Genomic DNA, 19,789 nt, shown 5'->3' on the forward strand with positions numbered 1-19,789 from the left:
TTGGTACAGTCAAGTTTGAGTGGTATCGTAAAATATATATATGACTGTGCTTTTAGCACACGCACTACCCCCCCCCCACCCACCCACCCTTCCTCTCCTCTAAGCTGGTAAGAAAATCAAAATTGGAATTAATATTGATTGTTAGAATCCTTAGCCGCGCGACAACAGGCTCTACGAGGGGTGGTCCACTCCACACTTGTTTCAGTAAAATATTGTAATAGGGTGCGTGCAGTTAATTGAATAAAATGGCTTCAATTAAACCAAATGGGCACGCATGATCGTGTTTGATCAGATACGAATCATGTATGGTTAGTCATAAGCCAGATATGATCAGACATGTACACGGAGAAAAAAATATTGTGATTGGCACGATCTACTGGACAGTGATTTGCGTATTGTGAAGGAAGCGATCTGTTGATCTACCGTCCCGATCCATTCTAGTCCCATCCACGATCCGTATTGCTGTCAGCACTATACGTAACAATATAGTCCAGGAGCCAGCGACAGATTCACATGACCAAGTTCCTCTCAAGCGATAATTAGTGGAATGCATCAGAGTATTGTGCTATAAAGCTTCGTGAACGTCAGCTTCGGTTCCGTGGGTGGGTTGAGCGGTGATAGCCTCCCACGCACGAATAAAAAAATATATTCAATCAATTCCTCCTTTCCTGAAATCACGTTAAATTGTCGCTAATCCAACATTTTGAAGAAAGATAAAAATCAGCTGACTATAACACGGTGTACTATACGTCAGCTGATCGCTCGAACGCAAAAAAAAAAATTTTTACTTTCAATCATTTCCTCTCAACTAAAAATTTACCTGATGGTAGCCTATATACAACTATGAATAAATATATATGTCAGCTGGCTGTATCTCGGTAGAAAAACCGTCAGCTGATACTTTGAAAGTTATAACGCAAGCGTTAGGTGGGAGCATCTAACGCCTATTTAAATGCATCAGCTGACGAGGTTTCCCTCGACTTACCGCCAGCTGATTTTTTTTATTAATTACAGCAGAGTACTAAAAATCAGCTCATAAATTTTTATCTGGGAGGAAATGACGTATCTCAAATTATTGGGTGTTACACTCTGATGAATTAAATATTCAATATAAATACTCAAAAACTAATAGGTATATAATTAAATAACTGAAGAAACATTGAGATAAGTAAATTAATCAGTTCATAGTTTATTATAAATTATTTTCTCGGTAATAAAATAACATTGATTACAAAAAAATAATTATAAATAATAGTGTAATTTAATCAGTTTCGTTGTCGCTCTGGCTTGTGTCACTGTCGCCTCTCTCTGACTCACTATCAGAGTCGCTGTCAGAGCTGTCCACTGTCATGTTTTCATTATTATTATTATCATCTGTACAAAAATTTAAAAAAAATATTAGGATGCATATTGAGTATAATATAATCAAAATGATAAAAAAAGTTAACTTCTTCGGGCTGAATAATTATTTTATCAATCGATGTTGGCAATTGAGTTCCATAAAAACAGTTGAATTCAAATTTGTTATCATTTTCTACCCAGCCACAGTCTGAAGGCTCATCAGTAATTGGAATTTTCAGGTGTGCATATGACTAAATTTGAGCTATATAACATGCTCTTAAAAATTGCTGATATAGCTCTGATCTGCATGGTGGTAAAGAAGAGCCATCAATACCCTTTTTGGGCAACTTGAATGTATCAGTGTCCAAGAGTTTGTATGTTTTTTCAAACAATCCTACTCTTGCCTCATTGATATTTTTTAATCGACTAAATCCATACATATAACAAACAAACTCATGTATTTTCCCAAAAATCTCTTCTTTATTCTCCAATGGATTTGACATTTGGATGAAACACCTCGTGAAATCTTTTGATTTAGCCATTATTGAAAAAGGACGCTTCTTTCCTTTTCTAAAGAAGCCGGGTTCAGTCAATGCGTGAAATCCCGGAAGTGCTGCGCTCAAATCAGATCCCAAAGCTTCATATAGTTGAGTAACATCGATAAATCTTTGATTTTTTCCAACACCAACTTCCATGCAAACGTGGATATTTTCTGATATATTAACCATGTTGGCTAACATAATTATTAACACGTCAGGGTTGGAACAACGAATTGTCACGTTTGCATTAATACTAATCTGACAAACATGGAAAATCATTGAGGTATTTCGTCGTGTAAAATACTTGCAGCTGCATCTGAAATATTCTGTTTTTCCACTTCATTCTTAATCATAATACCCTTGAAAGGTTTTACCATAATTTGATCTTTAAAAGAGATGATACTAATTTGTTTTGAAAACTTTTTCAGTAATCTTTTTTTCAAATGATACGGTTTGAAACTGTAACTTGACACATCTTGTTGATTTTTTATTAAATGTTCAGTAAACATATCGTTTAAAAATTTCAAAAAAAAAGATTGTTCTTGACGGACAATATTTTCAGCGACAAACTTCTCGACAACATCATAAGCTTCTGCACGGATGTTTCTTGTTAAATGCCATTCAGATTTTTCTTTACTTTGTTGTAGTATAGATTTTCTCGAAGTGATATAATTATTTTTACAATTTTTATGAAAAAAATACTCTTGGTCTGATGGTAAATTCTGAAGCTTCGGGGTCATGTCATAATCATTACTCTCAACTGCCAAAATTTCGACTGAATCGAGTCCGTTTTTTGTAAAGATTGATAATTTTTCCTCACGCCCTCTAAATTTTTTCCGGGTTTTTCCACAAAACAAGCATGTGTATATATTTTTATCTTCAGTACCATCATCAGTGGCATCTGTAGTGACATCTGCAGTGACATCTGTAGTGACATCTTCAGTGATGTTTTCAGGAGCTATATCGGGTTCACCAGCAAAGCTAACGTTTTCGGAAACCGGTAGATCTAGATTAACCTCGCCAAGGTTGACGTTCTCGGTGGATGAAACATTGCTGATACTAGCGATTCCACTTGCCTCTGCATGTGCATTGTCATCCGCTTGTTGTCTAGGAAATAATTTTATTCTCAGTACAATAGAATCGTTAAAACTAATAATAATAATAATAATTAATAATACCATAATTATATCACATTATTAATACTACTTTATGCATACATATACCATTCAATAAATCAGTGTATACAATGTATACGTAAAGCATGAAAAAGTGTGTAGTGTGTTTTTCGATGTATTAAAAGTATAGTAATATATACCCGAGTCAAAATTTGAATCAACAGTTGGACGTAATGAACGTTGGAATCGTCCGTCAGACGTATTAGACGTCGTAATCATCAGTCGGACGTAATGAACGTTGGAATCGTCAGTCGGACGTAATGAACGTTGGAATCGCAAGTCAGACGTATTGGACGTTGAAATCTTCATTTAGATATTCAATGTTAAAAAATATAGACAAAATCAATTTCCTTCGGCTTTCCCGTAGGGGGTTTTAGTGGGTTGAACAATAAATATACTCCCGATTTTGCAGTATCCGGTTTACAGACTTAAGCTTTGGCACAAATATTCCCAACAATCTTACAAATCCCCCACCATCGGTATTTTTTTCGAAAACTAACTCCGAAAGAAGTTTCAGTGAGGTCGAGATCTAAATACTCTCGTTTTTACATTATTTGGCTAAAAGACTTGAACTTTGGCATAAATATTCCAAACCATCTTACGAATTTCTTACCATCGGTAACTTTTTCGAAAACTGATTCAAATAATGAAAAAAAAAAACGAGAGGATTTTAATCGTTGACTCCACTGAAACCTTCCTCGGAGTTAGTTTTCCAAAAAAATACCGATGGTGGGGGATTCGTAAGATTGTAGAGAATCTTTGTGCCAATTTCAAGTCTGGAAAACTTATGATAGAAAAAAGGAGCATTTTTAACTTTGACTACACAGAAAGAAATGTATGGTGCTTATCGCCATACTCTTATTATAGTATTGCAGCCAGTACCATAAGTATGGCGTTATCTACTATACTGTATAGTACAAAAATCTTTGCTTATTTTACATGTCTGTATAGCGGGATAGACAATATCAGTATGGACTTGAGTCCCATACTACATTGAAGAAACGGCAATGCCACTAAGCTGCGTCACAATAGATCTTTGTGGAGTAGTCAATACACTATCGGATTACCATCAATACTGCGTAAATGTAGTTGCTAATTTTTTTTTTATAATATTTATTAATGTCAATAATGCTGTACATTAATCAAATTAAAAAAGAAATCATAAATAAATAAATTTGAAAAAGAAATTAATAATAGTTTATTTCCTTATTTATCTTTTAAATTTTACAAGAAATAATGCCTCATAAATTAAAAATTAATTTTTCTAAAAGATATATTTTTATTACTTAGAGCAAGTAATATATTTCAGAACATTTTTATCATATTTTAATTTCCACTGAATCCCATCGAGAATTTTTAATTGGTATGAATTGATTTCAATCGGGAATAAAAAAAATCATATAATTTATACTGAAAATAATTAATATTAAAAATAACATAGATTTATCATTAATATTATGTTCTTATATATTTTTCTACTTATAAACATTGGGTTTAATCTTATAATATTTATAGATAATATTTTAAACTATAACCAAACATAACCTATGTTTTGACTTTAATAAACTTTGGTACTACTGCAATATAAGCATACGTAATTTTACAATATTAACTGGGGTTATCTGCCAGAAGCATTGTAGAGACCACCAAGCAGTATGGGCCTGACGCCGATACTGACATAGATTCATATGCCATGACTATTGTAAATGTTACCATTCCCGTATGGTCAAGTCATCTATACATACAATTTTTAAATAAATGAAAAAAACCATACATACAGTATGGTGGAATCGATCATACAGCATAGTGGTATCCGCGAAAAATTTCTTTCCGTGTACAGTGAAATCCCCCTTGGAGTTGGTTTTTCAAAAAAAAATATAAATGGTGGCGGATTTTTAAGATTATTGGGAACATTAATGCCAAAGTTCACGCCTGTAAGTCTCATCATTTCAAAACGAAAGTACTTTAATCTTTCACCCCAGTAAAACCCCCCTTGGAGTTAGTTTTCGGAAAAATACCCAAGGCGGTAGATTCGTAAGATTGTTGGGAGTATTTGTGCCCAAGTTCAAGTCTGTGATCCAAATGATGAAAAAATGCGAGTATATTAATTTTTGACTACACTGGAAGTTAGGTTTAACCCCCTCGGAGTTAGATTTCGGAAAAAATACCGATGGTCGGGAATTTCTAAGATTGTTGAGAATATTTGTGCCAAAGTTCAAATTTGTAAGTCAGATATGTTTTCTTATCATTTAACCGACAAAAACCCCCCACGGGAAAGCCGAAGGAAATTTATTTTGACTATCTTTTTTAACATTGAATATCTAGATGACGATTTCAACGTCCAATACGTCCGACTGACGATTCAAATTTAGACTCGGGATTATAATAGAAATGTCGTATATGAGGTTAATATTATACTACTAAATTATGCATAACATTAAATGGTGCTGATAAAAATTATAATCGAAAAAATAAAAACAAATAAGAATCGATTCATATACATACGGTAATCTTGAAGAAGATGCGTCTTCTGATGCTGCTGTTTTTTTCCGATACTTCGGTGGCAAAGCCGTAAAGCGCCGATAACATTCACTATGGTATAGCTGAAAATTGCTTTGCTCTGTGGGAAGTACCCATTCGTGTCCAGTTAGTTTATTATTTTTCCGAACAATCAATATAGCACTGCACTTGATTAAATTATCCTTACTAAATGATTTTAAAAAAGAATTTTTTTTCTTACAAAAGACGCAAAAAGGCGTTACATTCGACATTTTTATTTTTGGTTTTTAACCGTCATTGTACTAATGCTTGTTGAACACTGTTCGACTGACTACATTTGCCCTTCTATTCTAGTCGTAGTTTATTCCCCTTCTTTTCTACTTCCCCCAAAAATCTTTTACAAACGCACTACACAAAAGGGCCTTCGCAGCCAGATCATGGGTACAACGTATCCCCTCCAAGCATACCTTTTTATACTCTACGCTATGCTAGTGTGAGTCTGTGAGTTGCTTCAATCTTTAAAAAGTAACTTCTAATAAAAATGTTTTGACAATAAGATACGTCATTTCCTCCCAGATAAAAATTTATGAGCTGATTTTTAGTACTCTGCTGTAATTAATAAAAAAAATCAGCTGGCGGTAAGTCGAGGGAAACCTCGTCAGCTGATGCATTTAAATAGGCGTTAGATGCTCCCACCTAACGCTTGCGTTATAACTTTCAAAGTATCAGCTGACGGTTTTTCCACCGAGATACAGCCAGCTGACATATATATTTATTCATAGTTGTATATAGGCTACCATCAGGTACATTTTTAGTTGAGAGGAAATGATTGAAAGTAAAAACTTTTTTTTTCGCGTTCGAGCGATCAGCTGACGTATAATACACCATGTTATAGTCAGTTGATTTTTATCTTTCTTCAAGATGTTGGATTAGCGACAATTTAACGTGTTTTCAGGTAGGAGGAATTGATTAAATATATATTTTTTTTTCGTGCGTGGGAGGCTATCACCACTTAACCCACCCACGGAACCGAAGCTGACGTTCACGAAGCTTTATAATACAACACTCTGATGTATTCCTCTAATTATCGCTTGAGAGGAAATAATTGACCAAATTTTCACCTGGCTCCCGGACTAATACTTGCACTAACCTCCAAATAGGTAAACGAGTATCGCGACAATCAGTATACTGTGTCGTGCTGGTCACGAAAAATTTTTCTCCGTGTATCATCCCTGTTAAAAAAATCCGATAGATTATTATACTTCTTATAGCTGTACGCAGCCCTCTCCGACTTCCCATTTAACAATTCAGAATAATCGTGGTCGTTGTTGACGCTCTCAGAACTGACCCACCACGCGGCGCTAGTAGTGCTCGATGCTAGTTCATATTGGTGTCAAACCCGTCAAACTATCAAAGAAAATGCGCGGGTATGAGATTTAAATTTAAAACCATTACAATAAAACAAATATAAGTAAATTTTTTTGAATTTTATTACTACTTTATTCAGTTATTGATGAATAAAGCATTATTATCAAAATAGAAACATTATAAATATTAGTATAAAGAACCTAATATATCAATTTAAAAATAAAATTATGCGTGAAAACTAACGTATATGGGATATTAAAACCTAATGTAGATTAATCTAAATACTTATTGAAATTAGATTGATAATGTTCATTGAGTAATAATTTTATTGAAACTTTTTTTTTTCATGTAGGACAAAATTTCGACAGTTTTTTCTTTTCTGGATTTTTCTTTATATTCGAAATATTAATGCCGTTGCGGTTTTATGCATGCGCATCCCGATGAAAAAAGATTTTATACAATTATATATAGACTATATATAATTATATATAGTCTATATATAAATTGGATAGAAAAAATGGACCGATCCAATTGTATACAATTTGTATAGAAATTGTATACAATTCTATACAAATTGTATACAATCCCTAGCGGTTTCAGCGGCACGACAAAATGACCGTTTATTAACGTTAAATCGTCGTAAGATTTGCCGTCAAACATTCAACTGCATGGAGTGATTTGACGATCGTTTCCGAGTGCAGTTGTGAAAAATCTTCACCATATATTTTTTCAGCACTTACGGCAATGACACCATCTAATCGTTTATTATATATCGCTAAATAACGATAGTATGAGCGTCGATCACCAATGTCATAATAGTTGATTTATCGACTGTGGATACCGCAAGTACAAACATATGTGAATAATTGCACTGCATTTTGACCGACATTTTACGCTCAATTTACGGTAGATTTATTCTCCAATCACACGCATTTAGATGTAAAATTTGCAAATTCATGGGACTGCCCGGGAAAAAAATATAGTATAATTTTATATACCCGATGAAAAAAGATTTTGTCTAATTATATATGATCATGCATAATTGCCCTCGCAGATTTGAATCACGGTGAAAACACCGTAGAAGTGTAAACACCGTGGATCCACTGTGGTTACACGGTGGGTTTGTTCCATTTCACCACCGGGTATACACAGTGTATCCACTGTGATTACGCGGTGTACCCACCATGATTCCACGGTGGCTTGATCACTGTGTATACACGGTGTTTCCACTGTGATTACGCGGTGTATCCACCGTGATTCCACGGTGGCTTTGTGCTATTTCACCATCGTGGTTCCACGGTGTATCCACCGCGTAATCACAGTGGAAACACCGTGTATACACGGTGGTAAAGCCAGCATGGAATCATGGTGGATACACCGCGTAATTACAGTGGTAAAATGGAACAAACCCACCGTGTTTCCACCGTGATTCAAATCTGCGAGGGTGTCTATATATGATCAGATCCAAAAATTGGCCAGGTTTGATCATACATAACTTGATCTGTTTATACATGATCATTTATGATTATATATAATCATGCATGAACGAATATAGTCATTTTTAGAATCTCATTTAGAATATCTGTAAATTATTAATTAAGTAGTTTAATTAGGATTTATTGCCTTCATCAATATCACTGTCGGTTAAAATTAAATAAAAAAAAAAAAATTATTAACCATCGACAATTATTTTACTACGAGGTCACCCATCCAATTAATGTCCCACGCCGATGCTGCTTAACTTTGGTTATCGATGGTTTGTAGTCTGATCCTCTAGTCTGTTATTCACTTACCATTAAGAAACGTTTATGGCATTACTTAACTCAAATAATCAAATTGATACTTTATACTTTTAAATTGCTGCCGAAACCTTTGAACATTTTTCAAGTATTGGGGATTGATAGTTGACAGAATAAAAATTTAATAACATTGATATTAAAAAATTGTCATATTATTTAAAATATATATATATATATATAAATATATATATATATATATATATATATATATATATATATATACCCTTATTAAAAGAAACGATTGAAACGATTAGAAAAAAAAAACTTTAAATACTTTTTAATGCTTTTGAATACTTTGAATACTTTTGAATCGCCCTTCTTATAAGCATTTAACATTGCAAATCGTTTCGAATCGTTTCTTTTAATCAGGTTATATATATATATATATATATATATATATATATATATATATATATATATATATATATATTTAAATATTTATAGGTTTCATATCAATGAAATCTGATCAGATTTAATCATACATAGACATATATAACTACATATAGGTTTATATCAGTCACGTCTGATCAGATCTAATTATATATAGGCCCCCGAGTCAAAATTAAAAAACTAGATTCAGCCTCCAAATTCTACTCGAGGGTAAGGAGGCTGAAATTAGTTTTTTAGATAAGCCCAAGCTGTACAACGAAACCTTAATTTCAGCCTAAACTTGGTATTTTTGTCCGCTTTTACCAAGTTTAGGCTGAAATTAGTATTACAGAACCCTAAAATGACCCTCCAAAGCCTACAATTTGAATCAGGTGCGGGGAAAGAAGGGAAAGGAGAAGGAATGGAAATCAAAATGGCTGCCGGGAGCGGGAAAAATTTAAAATTTTAAAATTCTTTTTTTATTTATTAATTATAATTTTCAGAAATTTGAACAAAATATAACTAAAATTATCAAATTACTTTAGAAAGAGAAGACGCAAAAATTGAGCCATTTCTGTATTTTTTTTTTTTTTTTTTTTGATGATGCATCAGATTTTCGATCATATTAATTTCTAACCGAGTAGAAATTTTTAATTTAGGGAAAAAACGCTATAAATATCAACCGAACGCACACGATTCAGAGGGATTCGAACCCGGGACCTAACGCACGAAAGACCGACGCTTTAACGACTAGGCTACGCTACCGACAGTGACTGCTAAGTTTACTTGTACTATATGAGATTGTAAGAATAACTCACTTTTGAAACAGCAAAATATAATTGAAAATCTATTATTAGTAATAACAAAAAAATTTCTTATTTTTTTTTTTGTGTGCTATATAATCCTGCGTGTAAGTAATTGTGATATGTGTAATTTTGGTTATATAGTTATGTATAAAATTATTCAAAAAATATATAGGCTCTATATATGGCCATGTACCCCCATGAAAAAAATTTATAGAAAAAATATATTTTTCATATTCAAAAATGTATTAAAAATATATCTTAGAATATATAAAAAATACATGTATAAAAATATATTTGTAAATATAACAAAAATATAGGTATGGTGAGATAATAGTATATTGTACAACTAGTGCGGTAAGTTGTCGATTGCCCACGAGAGCGAAGTTGAGCGCACGAACGAAGTGAGTGCGCTCATTCGCTCGAGTGGGTAATCGACAACACCGCACGAATTGAACACAGTTTTTTTTATCATTAATGCAATATAAGTACTATCTTAGTGCTCGCTGTTTTATTCTCCAAGTAGCTTTTTGCTGATTCAACTGTTGCCGCGACATTTTTGTGGGTTAAACGATAATCTGCATGCGACAAGAAGTAAATTTGAGTGCGACAAGTTTACTTGTCGCACTCAAATTTACTTGTCGCACGCAGATAATCGTTTAACGCACACAAATGTCGTGGAAACAGTTGAATGGGCAAACAGCTATTTGGCGAACAAAAGAGCGTGCGCCAAGATAGCACTTATATTGCATGAATGATAAAAAAAAATATATTCGTAATATATTTTAAATTTATAAAAAATATAATTATCAAAATATTAAAAAATTATATAAAAATATGTTTTTCTGTTAATCAACAACATAGAAAAAGAAATATAAAAAGTTTATGTAAAAAACATATTTTTTATATGTTTTTCCTTACATTGTTGATCAACAATTGTAGATTGACGAAATTCTATGTTCCATGAAATCGTAAAATTAACCTACTTATACTCTTAGTAGGCTGAAGTACCGAAAAATAGGGTTTTAAAGCGATCTTAGGTTTTGGAGGTTGAAAATATTATTCTAAAACACGAATTTCGGCCTCCATACCCTATTTTGAGTATAGTGAGGGTCAAAATAGTATTTCACATTCAGCGGTAGGTACAACATCAAAAGAAATGAGGTTTTTGAGGCTCGAATTAGTGTTTTAATTTTGACTCGGGCCTATATCTAATTATATATGGATTTCTATCAATCATGTCTGATCAGATCTAATCATGTATAGACTTATATATGATCATATATGGGGTTATAACAGCTAGGTATGATTATATCTAATTATATATAGACTTATAGGTGATCAGATCTGATCATATATACACTCATATATGGTTATATATGGAGTTATAACAGCCAGGTATGATTATATCTAATTATATATAATCTCATATATGATCAGACCTGATCATATATAGACTTGTACATTATTATATATGGGGTCATAACAGACAGGTTGAAGTTGAGTCAAAACGACTTTAATAACCTGAATAACTTTCGAAGGAGTGAATTTAGCAAAAAATGTTAAGAGACCTTTTTTGTAGAGCATTAAATTTTCTTAAAGAACATGTATCTTGCGTAAAAAAAAATTTCAATATTTCTAGTAGTTACAAAAAATCCAAAATAGAAACAAACAATTTAAAAAACAAATCAATGTTTAAGGCACGGTTACAAGAAAACCGCTCGTTTTACGTCAATTTACTAAGAGAGATTTTTTGTAGGGAATTCAATTTCCTTTAAGAATATACATTGCTCAAGTTTTTCAGATGGATGATTCACAAGTTTTGGGTAAAAAATGAAATTTCTGTCAAAAAACTAAAAGTCGTAACGATACACCTCTTAATATCAATATTAAGAGCTTAAACTTGCACAATAATTTTTTTTGTCATCAGGAATGATATTTTCACAGTATCGAAAAAAAAAAAAAAGAGTCGATTTTTTTGGCCCAGTCTAATATTTATGTATTATTTCTATTTCAACATATATATTGTACTTTAATTTTTTTCATGGGGGCGTTAAACGTATAGAATTTCGTATGCTTTAACTAAGAACAAAAGTTGCTTAAACCAAAAGGAAAACTTTTCGAGAGAAAAGAATCATATAGAGGAAAGTCACCGGTGCTAGACAGCAGCAGCGGGAGTAGTTCGATGCTTGCCACGAGGTCGCGCCTACCACTTGTAGTGTCCCTGATAAGATACTTATTTTAAAACTGTTATATTCAAAATTGGAAGCAGTTCAGACACAAGTACTTCTGTCATTTGACAGAGTAATAAGTGCCGTTTTTGGTAGTAATACAGTATACACTATATTACTTGATGACAAATAGTAATTATTATTTTCAGATTCAATACGATTCGGTTTTTCGAATTATATAGTTTTTTTTTATTGTATTTTTTTAACTAACATTTTTATGCCATCGTACTAATTTAATTAGTTAAAGTTTCATTAATCCAAATAGTATTTTACACTACTTAAATCAGTGCAATTGTCATACTTTATGTTCAGTAAATTTAACTTACTGAATTAGTGGTTTGATATCTCTACTTTGAGACTTGACAGTCACTTATCAAATCAGTGAATTTTGATATTCACCGATCAAATCAGTGAATTCGAATATTCACTTATCAAATCAGTGAATTTTAATATTCACATATTCATTTAGTGAATAGTCACTAATTCTGCGTGGTACGATTGTCACATTGACAAAAAGTGAATATTCACTTAGAATTAGTGAAAAGTCACTAATTCATGTTTAGAGAGTAAGAAAAAAAAAACTTTTTCAAGCATAAGTGTTTGAATTCTACCGAGTAAATATTGGTTTAATCTTAGTAAAAATGTACTCGAGCCAAGTATATTTTCTTAAAATGAGTATAGAAATTCTTAAATCAAGAAAATATTACTCATCGGTTGAAGTGCATATTTACTATGATTAAGAATATTCTTTGTTTATATAATACCGAGTAAATATTTGTTTAAATAAAGTATTTATACTTGGGAAAAGTTTTTTTCTTTTCAGTGTATCTAATTAAGAAAAGGTAAAAATCTGCGTTCGACTTATCGATTTGTTACGATGTTACAATAAATATGTACTGAATAGCAAAAGAAAATTTTTTAACGAAAAAATTGGCTTTTTCGATCCGTTCAACATATAATAAATAAATAATAATACTAATAAAATATATGAAAAACTAGTTGGATAAAATTTTAGATTGTTTCAAAACATCGAACTTGGGATACGAGCTTTTAAATTTAGTTTCTGTATACTTGCCCAGACAGCATTCAAGTCGGAATGACTGCTTTACGACGTTCTTTTGAAGGCGTCCTCAAGAAGTCTTATATTTTCTTAAAGGTATCATTTTTAAGAACTCTTAATTAAGAGTTCTTAAAGACTCCATAAGTAAGACGTCAATTTCGTGACGTCTAAATGTATTCTTTTTTAAACTTCTTTATGAAGTCAAAATTAGGAGCTCCTTAAAGACGTCGTAGTAAATTCATACTGGTCATTTGCGAAGTCAGAGAAAAGAACTTTTTTTAGAGACGTCTTACTGAGTTCACTAGGTGGTTCATTCGACATCTTGAGAACTTCTTAAAGACTTCTTTAAGATGTTGATGAGACGTCCAAATCATAAATAGGAACTCATTCAGAACTCATCAAGGAGCCATGTTGCTATCTGGGAGGATGAATGGTATATAGAATATATTAGGATGAAATTGATTTTATCTTTCAATTGTTCATTTGAATTTCATATCGACTATCCAAATTTTCCGCGTTTTCCCGCCAGAAAATTTTTGTCTGAGTCGCCCCACCTATGATCAAAAGTACCAAAATGTTTTGACAAGTCGCCCAATCATTTACAACTTTAAAATGATAATATTGGCTCACAGTTTATTCTTTATTAGCCAATAAGAGAACTCTATAATCTACCGCATAAATTGAAATAAACTTTTTAAAAAGTATTATTGAAATCATTTTTTTTTTTTTTGTAGTGAAAAATTATAGGATATTTTTAAAACAAATTTGACGAAAAAATAATGTAAGTGTTCATAATTAACGCAATATATATGAGGCATTCCATGCCAAATCGACCACTTTTAACACTGACCCTTTTCGATTTTTCTGAAATTTATGTATCTTTCTCTGCACTATTGGAAACAATTTTCAGAATTTTTTCAAATTTTTTTACCCAACCAAAACAAAAGTTACGAGTTATTTAAAAAAAATAGCTTTTTTTTTTGTTAAATAACCATAAATTTTTATGAAAATTGACTTATTGGGATGTTTTTTTTTTGAAAATTTTTGTTTTAAAATGTACGTTTAAAAAAATAATAATTCGGATTCATACTCAACGTTTTTTGTTAAACTTTTGGAAAAAACCGAAAATTTCGGGATGATTGACATTTTTTTTTTTTAATAAAAAACTTGAGTATTTTCTGCGAATTTCCTGAAATTTTCAGAGTGGCATTTTTTTTCTTTCAATTTTTCTTTTTGAAATAAAAAAAAATTTTTTTTGAAATGTTTGTTTTTCGTTATACCTTTCTGAAAATTTTTCAACAGATTTAGAAAACTTCAAAATCCGAGTAAAAAAAATATAAACAATAATTAAAAGTGATAATCGTCGATAAGATTTGATTATTTTTCAATAAAGTTAGATAAGAAATTAAAAGAAGCAATGAATTATTTTTTCGTGAATATTCATCGAATTTAGGATATGTATAATATTTAAACGTGTAAAAAAATAAAGTCACATTCCATTCTATCTACTGTTCATAAATCATTCAATAAAAAAAAAGCCCCACCGTCGTTCTCCCGTCACTATAAGTCTTAGCCTTCAGCTACCGCGGCCATCATACGTCGTGTCCTTGTCATCGGGGGGTCTTGTCATCCGAAATTATGTCTCCTAAGAAGTTAATGTGGGTGTTATTATGGTCCATCCTTCAGAGCCCACTGTGTAGGATAAGGCACATACAATGGAGGATGCCTGTTATCCAAGGGCAACGTTGGTGGTGGAGGACTTCCTCTATCATTGCTTTGACACGTTGGCTTACACCAAAGCTAGAGGTTCTGCGAATGTTTATGGGCCTCTGCCACCACCATAGCTCGGCCTATACAGGTGTTCTTCTTTGATAAGAAGCCCCACCCGCTAGCCTAGTCATAGAAACAGCAGAGCCCTGCAGATTCGATCGAGTTTTTGTGTTCCGCTATCATTTTGTAATGAAGTCGGCGCCAGTTCAATTCGGTCGAAAAATTGTCGGTATTTCACCACCGGGGAGCTGACAATGTAATGCACATAAATAGTATTGTGAAAATAAAATTCATTGGTGCATGCCGGAATCAAACCTGGTCCTACGCTTTGGTAAGCAAGTACCATGTTCGATAGGCTATTGCCAGCCCCCAGATAGGTATAACGAAAAACAAATATTTCAAAAAAAAATTTTTTTTTCATTTCAAAATGGAAAATAGAAAGAAAAAAAAATGCCACTGAAAATTTCAAGGAATTCACAGAAAATACTGAAGTTTTTTATAAAAAAAAAATCGAAAATCAAAAATGTCAATCATCCCGAAATTTTTGTTTTTTTCCAAAAGTTTAACAAAAAACGTTGAATATAAATCCGAATTATTATTTTTATTTTTTTTTTCAAAAGTACATTTTAAAACAAAAATTTTCAAAAAAAAAAAAACATCCCAATAAGTCAATTTTCATAAAAATTTATGGTTATTTAACAAAAAAAAAGCTATTTTTTAAATAACTCGTAACTTTTTTTTGGTTGGGTAAAAAAATTTTAAAAAATTCTGAATAATTGTTTCCAATAGTGCAGAGAAAGAAACATAAATTTCAGAAAAATCAAAAAGGGTCGGTGTCAAAAGTAGTCGATTTGGCATGGAATACCCCATATATATGTACATACTGAATTGAAATTGAGTTTGATTCAAATCATTGGCAAATGGAAATTAAAATAATGATTAAGATTATTTCCAATGTTGAAACATCCCAGATAGCAAAATGACGTCTTGACGAATTCTGAATATTGAGTTACTATTTATGATTTTGACGTTTAATCAAGATCTTAAAGAAGTCTTTCAGAATTTCTCAAGATGTCAAATTAACCACCTAACCAACTCAGTAAGACGTCTTTAAAAAAAGTTCTTTTCTCTGACTTCGCAAATAAGACTTCAGTATGAATTTACCATGAATTTTAAGGAGCTCCTAATTTTGACTTCGTAAAGAAGTCAAAAAAAGAATACATTTAGACGTCACAAAACTGACGTTTTATTGATGGAGTCTTCGAGAACTTTTAATTAAGAGTGCTTAAAAATGGCACCTTTAAGAAGTCATTATATGACTTCTTGAGGACGCCTTCAAAAAGACGTCGTAAAGCAGTCATTCCGACTTGAATGCTGTCTGGGATTAAAAATCGCACAAATTGCGACTTGTAGCCCAATCTGGCAACCCGAGATCAGGCATTGATTATGCATGATCAGATATGAATTGTTCATGGTCATGCATACCGATTTTTTCCCGGGTACTTACTAAATTTTAGAACATTTAGCAGCTCTTCAAGAATTAACAAAAATTGGAACAATGTCCCTATATAATGGATTGTTATGTCCTCAGTGGCCTCAGGTGCCTCCACCTGTTAATTAATTAGTGAACTTGAGATCCATAAATAGGCGCGCATTTAAATGTCATTTGAAATTATATATTAATATATTACAACACTTATTGCGTCTTATCAATATTTAGTCAATAGTTTAAATAATAAATCGTCGTGTCACGTACTTATTAAATTATATATTTTTATTATAAGAAACTTTAAATAAATAGATAAATAAATCTTGATTTTGTATTCAGAGAAATATAAATACAGTTTGAGTGGTCTTGGAACGTTTCCTGTCACCCGATACTTAAAACCTAAACAAAACACGCATAAAAATCATGAATAGGCCCTTGTTCTATAGTTAACAGTAAATATGGTTATAAACAAATGCATACTCTATAAACAAAGAAGAAAAAGATATATTTAATAAATAAATGTTACTTATAAATGAAAACCATATCACAAGAACTCAACTACTATTGTTAATATATATACATATTAAATAAAAAGCGACTCGTATAATAAATAAATTAATAGAAATATAGCATTAGAATAATTATAATGATGTTTCACGATAAATGATAATGTCAATTAATTAAATATAGAATAATTATAAAAGAATACACCTCTGATAGTCTAGAATATTTAACTGAAAGATTGTATCCAAATACAGGAAAATAGAATATAAATAATATAAGTAATAAGTAAAGTCATAGAATGCGTAAAGTAAAGAACGTAAATATGTAAGTTTATGTCTCGAATTAGTATTAGTAAAAAGTATAAGTATATTTGGTAAAGAACATGGATATATAAGAATATATATATAGATATATATATATATATATATGTATATTGTATGAGCATGAGTGTGAACATGAGAGTAGTGGGGAGAAGTTGGAGAGTGGAGGTCAGAGATCTCTCTGCCGTCTGATGTAACTTCACTTTTCTCCGAGAACTATTGACGAGCACAACTGTTATTACTGATCAAATCTAATCTACACTTTATAATAAAACTCAGTCTTCAGATAAAAGTTATTTTATCAATTACATCTATCCTTATCCATAATTTCATTATTTCATTAAATAATAATCATAATCATCATCATCATAGTCAACAATAAATTTATCACTGTTTTCAAATTCAAAATTGGTCCCGCGTGAAAACGAACTGCCCACTGTCCGGGAGGTGGCGTCTGCTCCGATCCTAGTAACCTCCCAGGACATAACAGGATTAAAGATTCGTAAAGATAAAAAAAAATATAGTCACAATGAAAGTAATTATTGATCATTTCCGGGATTAGTATGAAAATAAAATATTAAATCTTCCCCGATTTTCTGAATGTACTGACCATATTATAAATGCTTTTAAAAATAATGATTTATGGAAGAGCATCGCAGATGTTGATAATTTTATATCAGCGTGTATAATATAAATAAATATGAAGAATTTTATCAATACAAGTCTTTATCTTTATTTGTCATTATGTATTGTATTTCAATTTATATCTGTAACTAATTTTCAAGTCTTATTTTGTGTATAAATTGTCGTCAAAATGGGCAAACTCCGAAGTTGACGGAAATTTGACGAAAAATTCAAGGAAACTTTTGTAAAGTAAACTTTTGCTGAAGCAAACTGTCCCTGATAGCCACCTTAACCACAAGTTAACTTGAAGCGACTATTCTGATGCCAACTTAAAGGAAAGTCCCTAATAGCACAGTTGTTATGTCCTGGGAGGTAACTAGGATCGGAGCAGACGCCACCTCCTGGACAGTGGGCAGTTCGTTGTCACGCGGGACCAATTTTGAATTTGAAAACAGTGATAAATTTATTGTTGACTATGATGATGATGATTATGATTATTATTTGATGAAATAATGAAATTATGGATAAGGATAGATGTAATTGATAAAATAACTTATATCTGAAGACTGAGTTTTATTATAAAGTGTAGATAAGATTTGATTAGTAATAACAGTTGTGCTCGTCAATAGTTCTCGGAGAGAAGTGAAGTTACGGCAGACGGCAGAAAGATCTCTGACTCTCCACTCTTCGACTTCTCCCACCATTCTCATACTCACACACATACTTATGCAACACATGCACTTATACATATCAACGTTCCTTCTAATTATATACTTATACATTTATACTTCCTACTAATACACGTACGAGATATGAGCTTACACATCTACGTTCTTTATTTATCCGTTCTATGACTTTACTTATTACTTATATTATTTATATTCCATTTTCCTGTACTTAAATACAATCTTTTAGTTAATTATTCTATATTTAATTATTTAATACGATTGACATTATTATTTATCATGAAACACCATTATAATTATTCTAATGCTATATTTCTATATTTCTATTAATTTATTTATTATACGAGTCACTCTTTATTTAATATGTATATATATTAACAATAATAGTTGAGTTCTTGTGATATGGTTTTCATTTATAAGTAACATTTATTTATTAAATATATCCTTTTCTTATTTATTTATAGAGTATGCATTTGTTTATAACCATATTTGCTGTTAACTATAGAACAAGGGCCTATTCATGATTTTTATGCGTGTATTTTGTTTAGGTTTTAAGTATCGGGTGACAGGAAACGTTCCAAGACCACTCAAACTGTATTTATATTTCTCTGAATACAAAATAAAGATTTATTTATCTATTTATTTCAAGTTTCTTATAATAAAAATATATAATTTAATAAGTATGTGCCACGATGATTTATGATTTAAACTATTGACTAAATATTGATAAGACGCAATAAGTGTTGTAATATATTAATATATAATTTCAAATGACATTTAAATGCGCGCCTATTTATGGATCTCAAGTTCACTAATTAATTAACAGGTGGAGGCACCTGAGGCCACTGAGGACATAACACTTGCTTTAGCAAAAGTTTACTTTACAAAAGTTTCCTTGAATTTTTCGTCAAATTTCTGTCAACTTTGGACTTTTCCGTTTTTGACGACAATTTCTATACAACTTGCTATACAATTTGACATAAATTTACTTCCTGAATTAGTATGCAAGTTCACCTCAAAAGTTGACTAAAAAAATTTGTTGTCAATTTTCAGGCAAATTTTATGTCCATTTAGTGTTGATTTGATTTGAAAAATTGTTAAGTATTTTTTTACTTTTAAATTGTAGACATTCTTACGTACAAGTTTACTTACTTTCTGAAATGGTAAGAATGAACATTACCGACTTTTTTTTTCTAGTAAAACGTTACCTCC

At 31.5% G+C, this 19,789-nt stretch overlaps 1 protein-coding gene across 1 annotated transcript; it reads right to left on the reverse strand.

The window, feature by feature from the left end:
• Positions 1-1,212: 1,212 nt before the first annotated feature.
• LOC130665846 (uncharacterized) lies at positions 1,213-5,846 on the reverse strand. The gene is made up of 2 exons (XM_057466461.1): positions 5,561-5,846; positions 1,213-2,987 (listed from the first exon to the last, which is right to left on the reverse strand). The coding sequence occupies exons 1-2, from the start codon at positions 5,824-5,826 to the stop codon at positions 2,156-2,158; spliced, it is 1,098 nt and encodes a 365-aa protein (XP_057322444.1). The 5' UTR covers positions 5,827-5,846; the 3' UTR covers positions 1,213-2,155.
• Between the last annotated feature and the right edge of the window lie 13,943 nt (positions 5,847-19,789).

This window comes from Microplitis mediator, chromosome 1 (assembly GCF_029852145.1).
Source record: "Microplitis mediator isolate UGA2020A chromosome 1, iyMicMedi2.1, whole genome shotgun sequence".
NCBI lineage: Eukaryota > Metazoa > Arthropoda > Insecta > Hymenoptera > Braconidae > Microplitis > Microplitis mediator.

Coding starts and splice junctions, on each gene's coding strand:
- LOC130665846 (XM_057466461.1), bottom strand. CDS start 5,826: ATGTCGAATGTAACGCCTTTTTGCGTCTTTTGTAAGAAAAAAAATTCT. Junction 2,988..5,560: donor GCATCTTCTTCAAGATTACC/GTATGTATATGA, acceptor ATTATTTCCTAG/ACAACAAGCGGATGACAATG.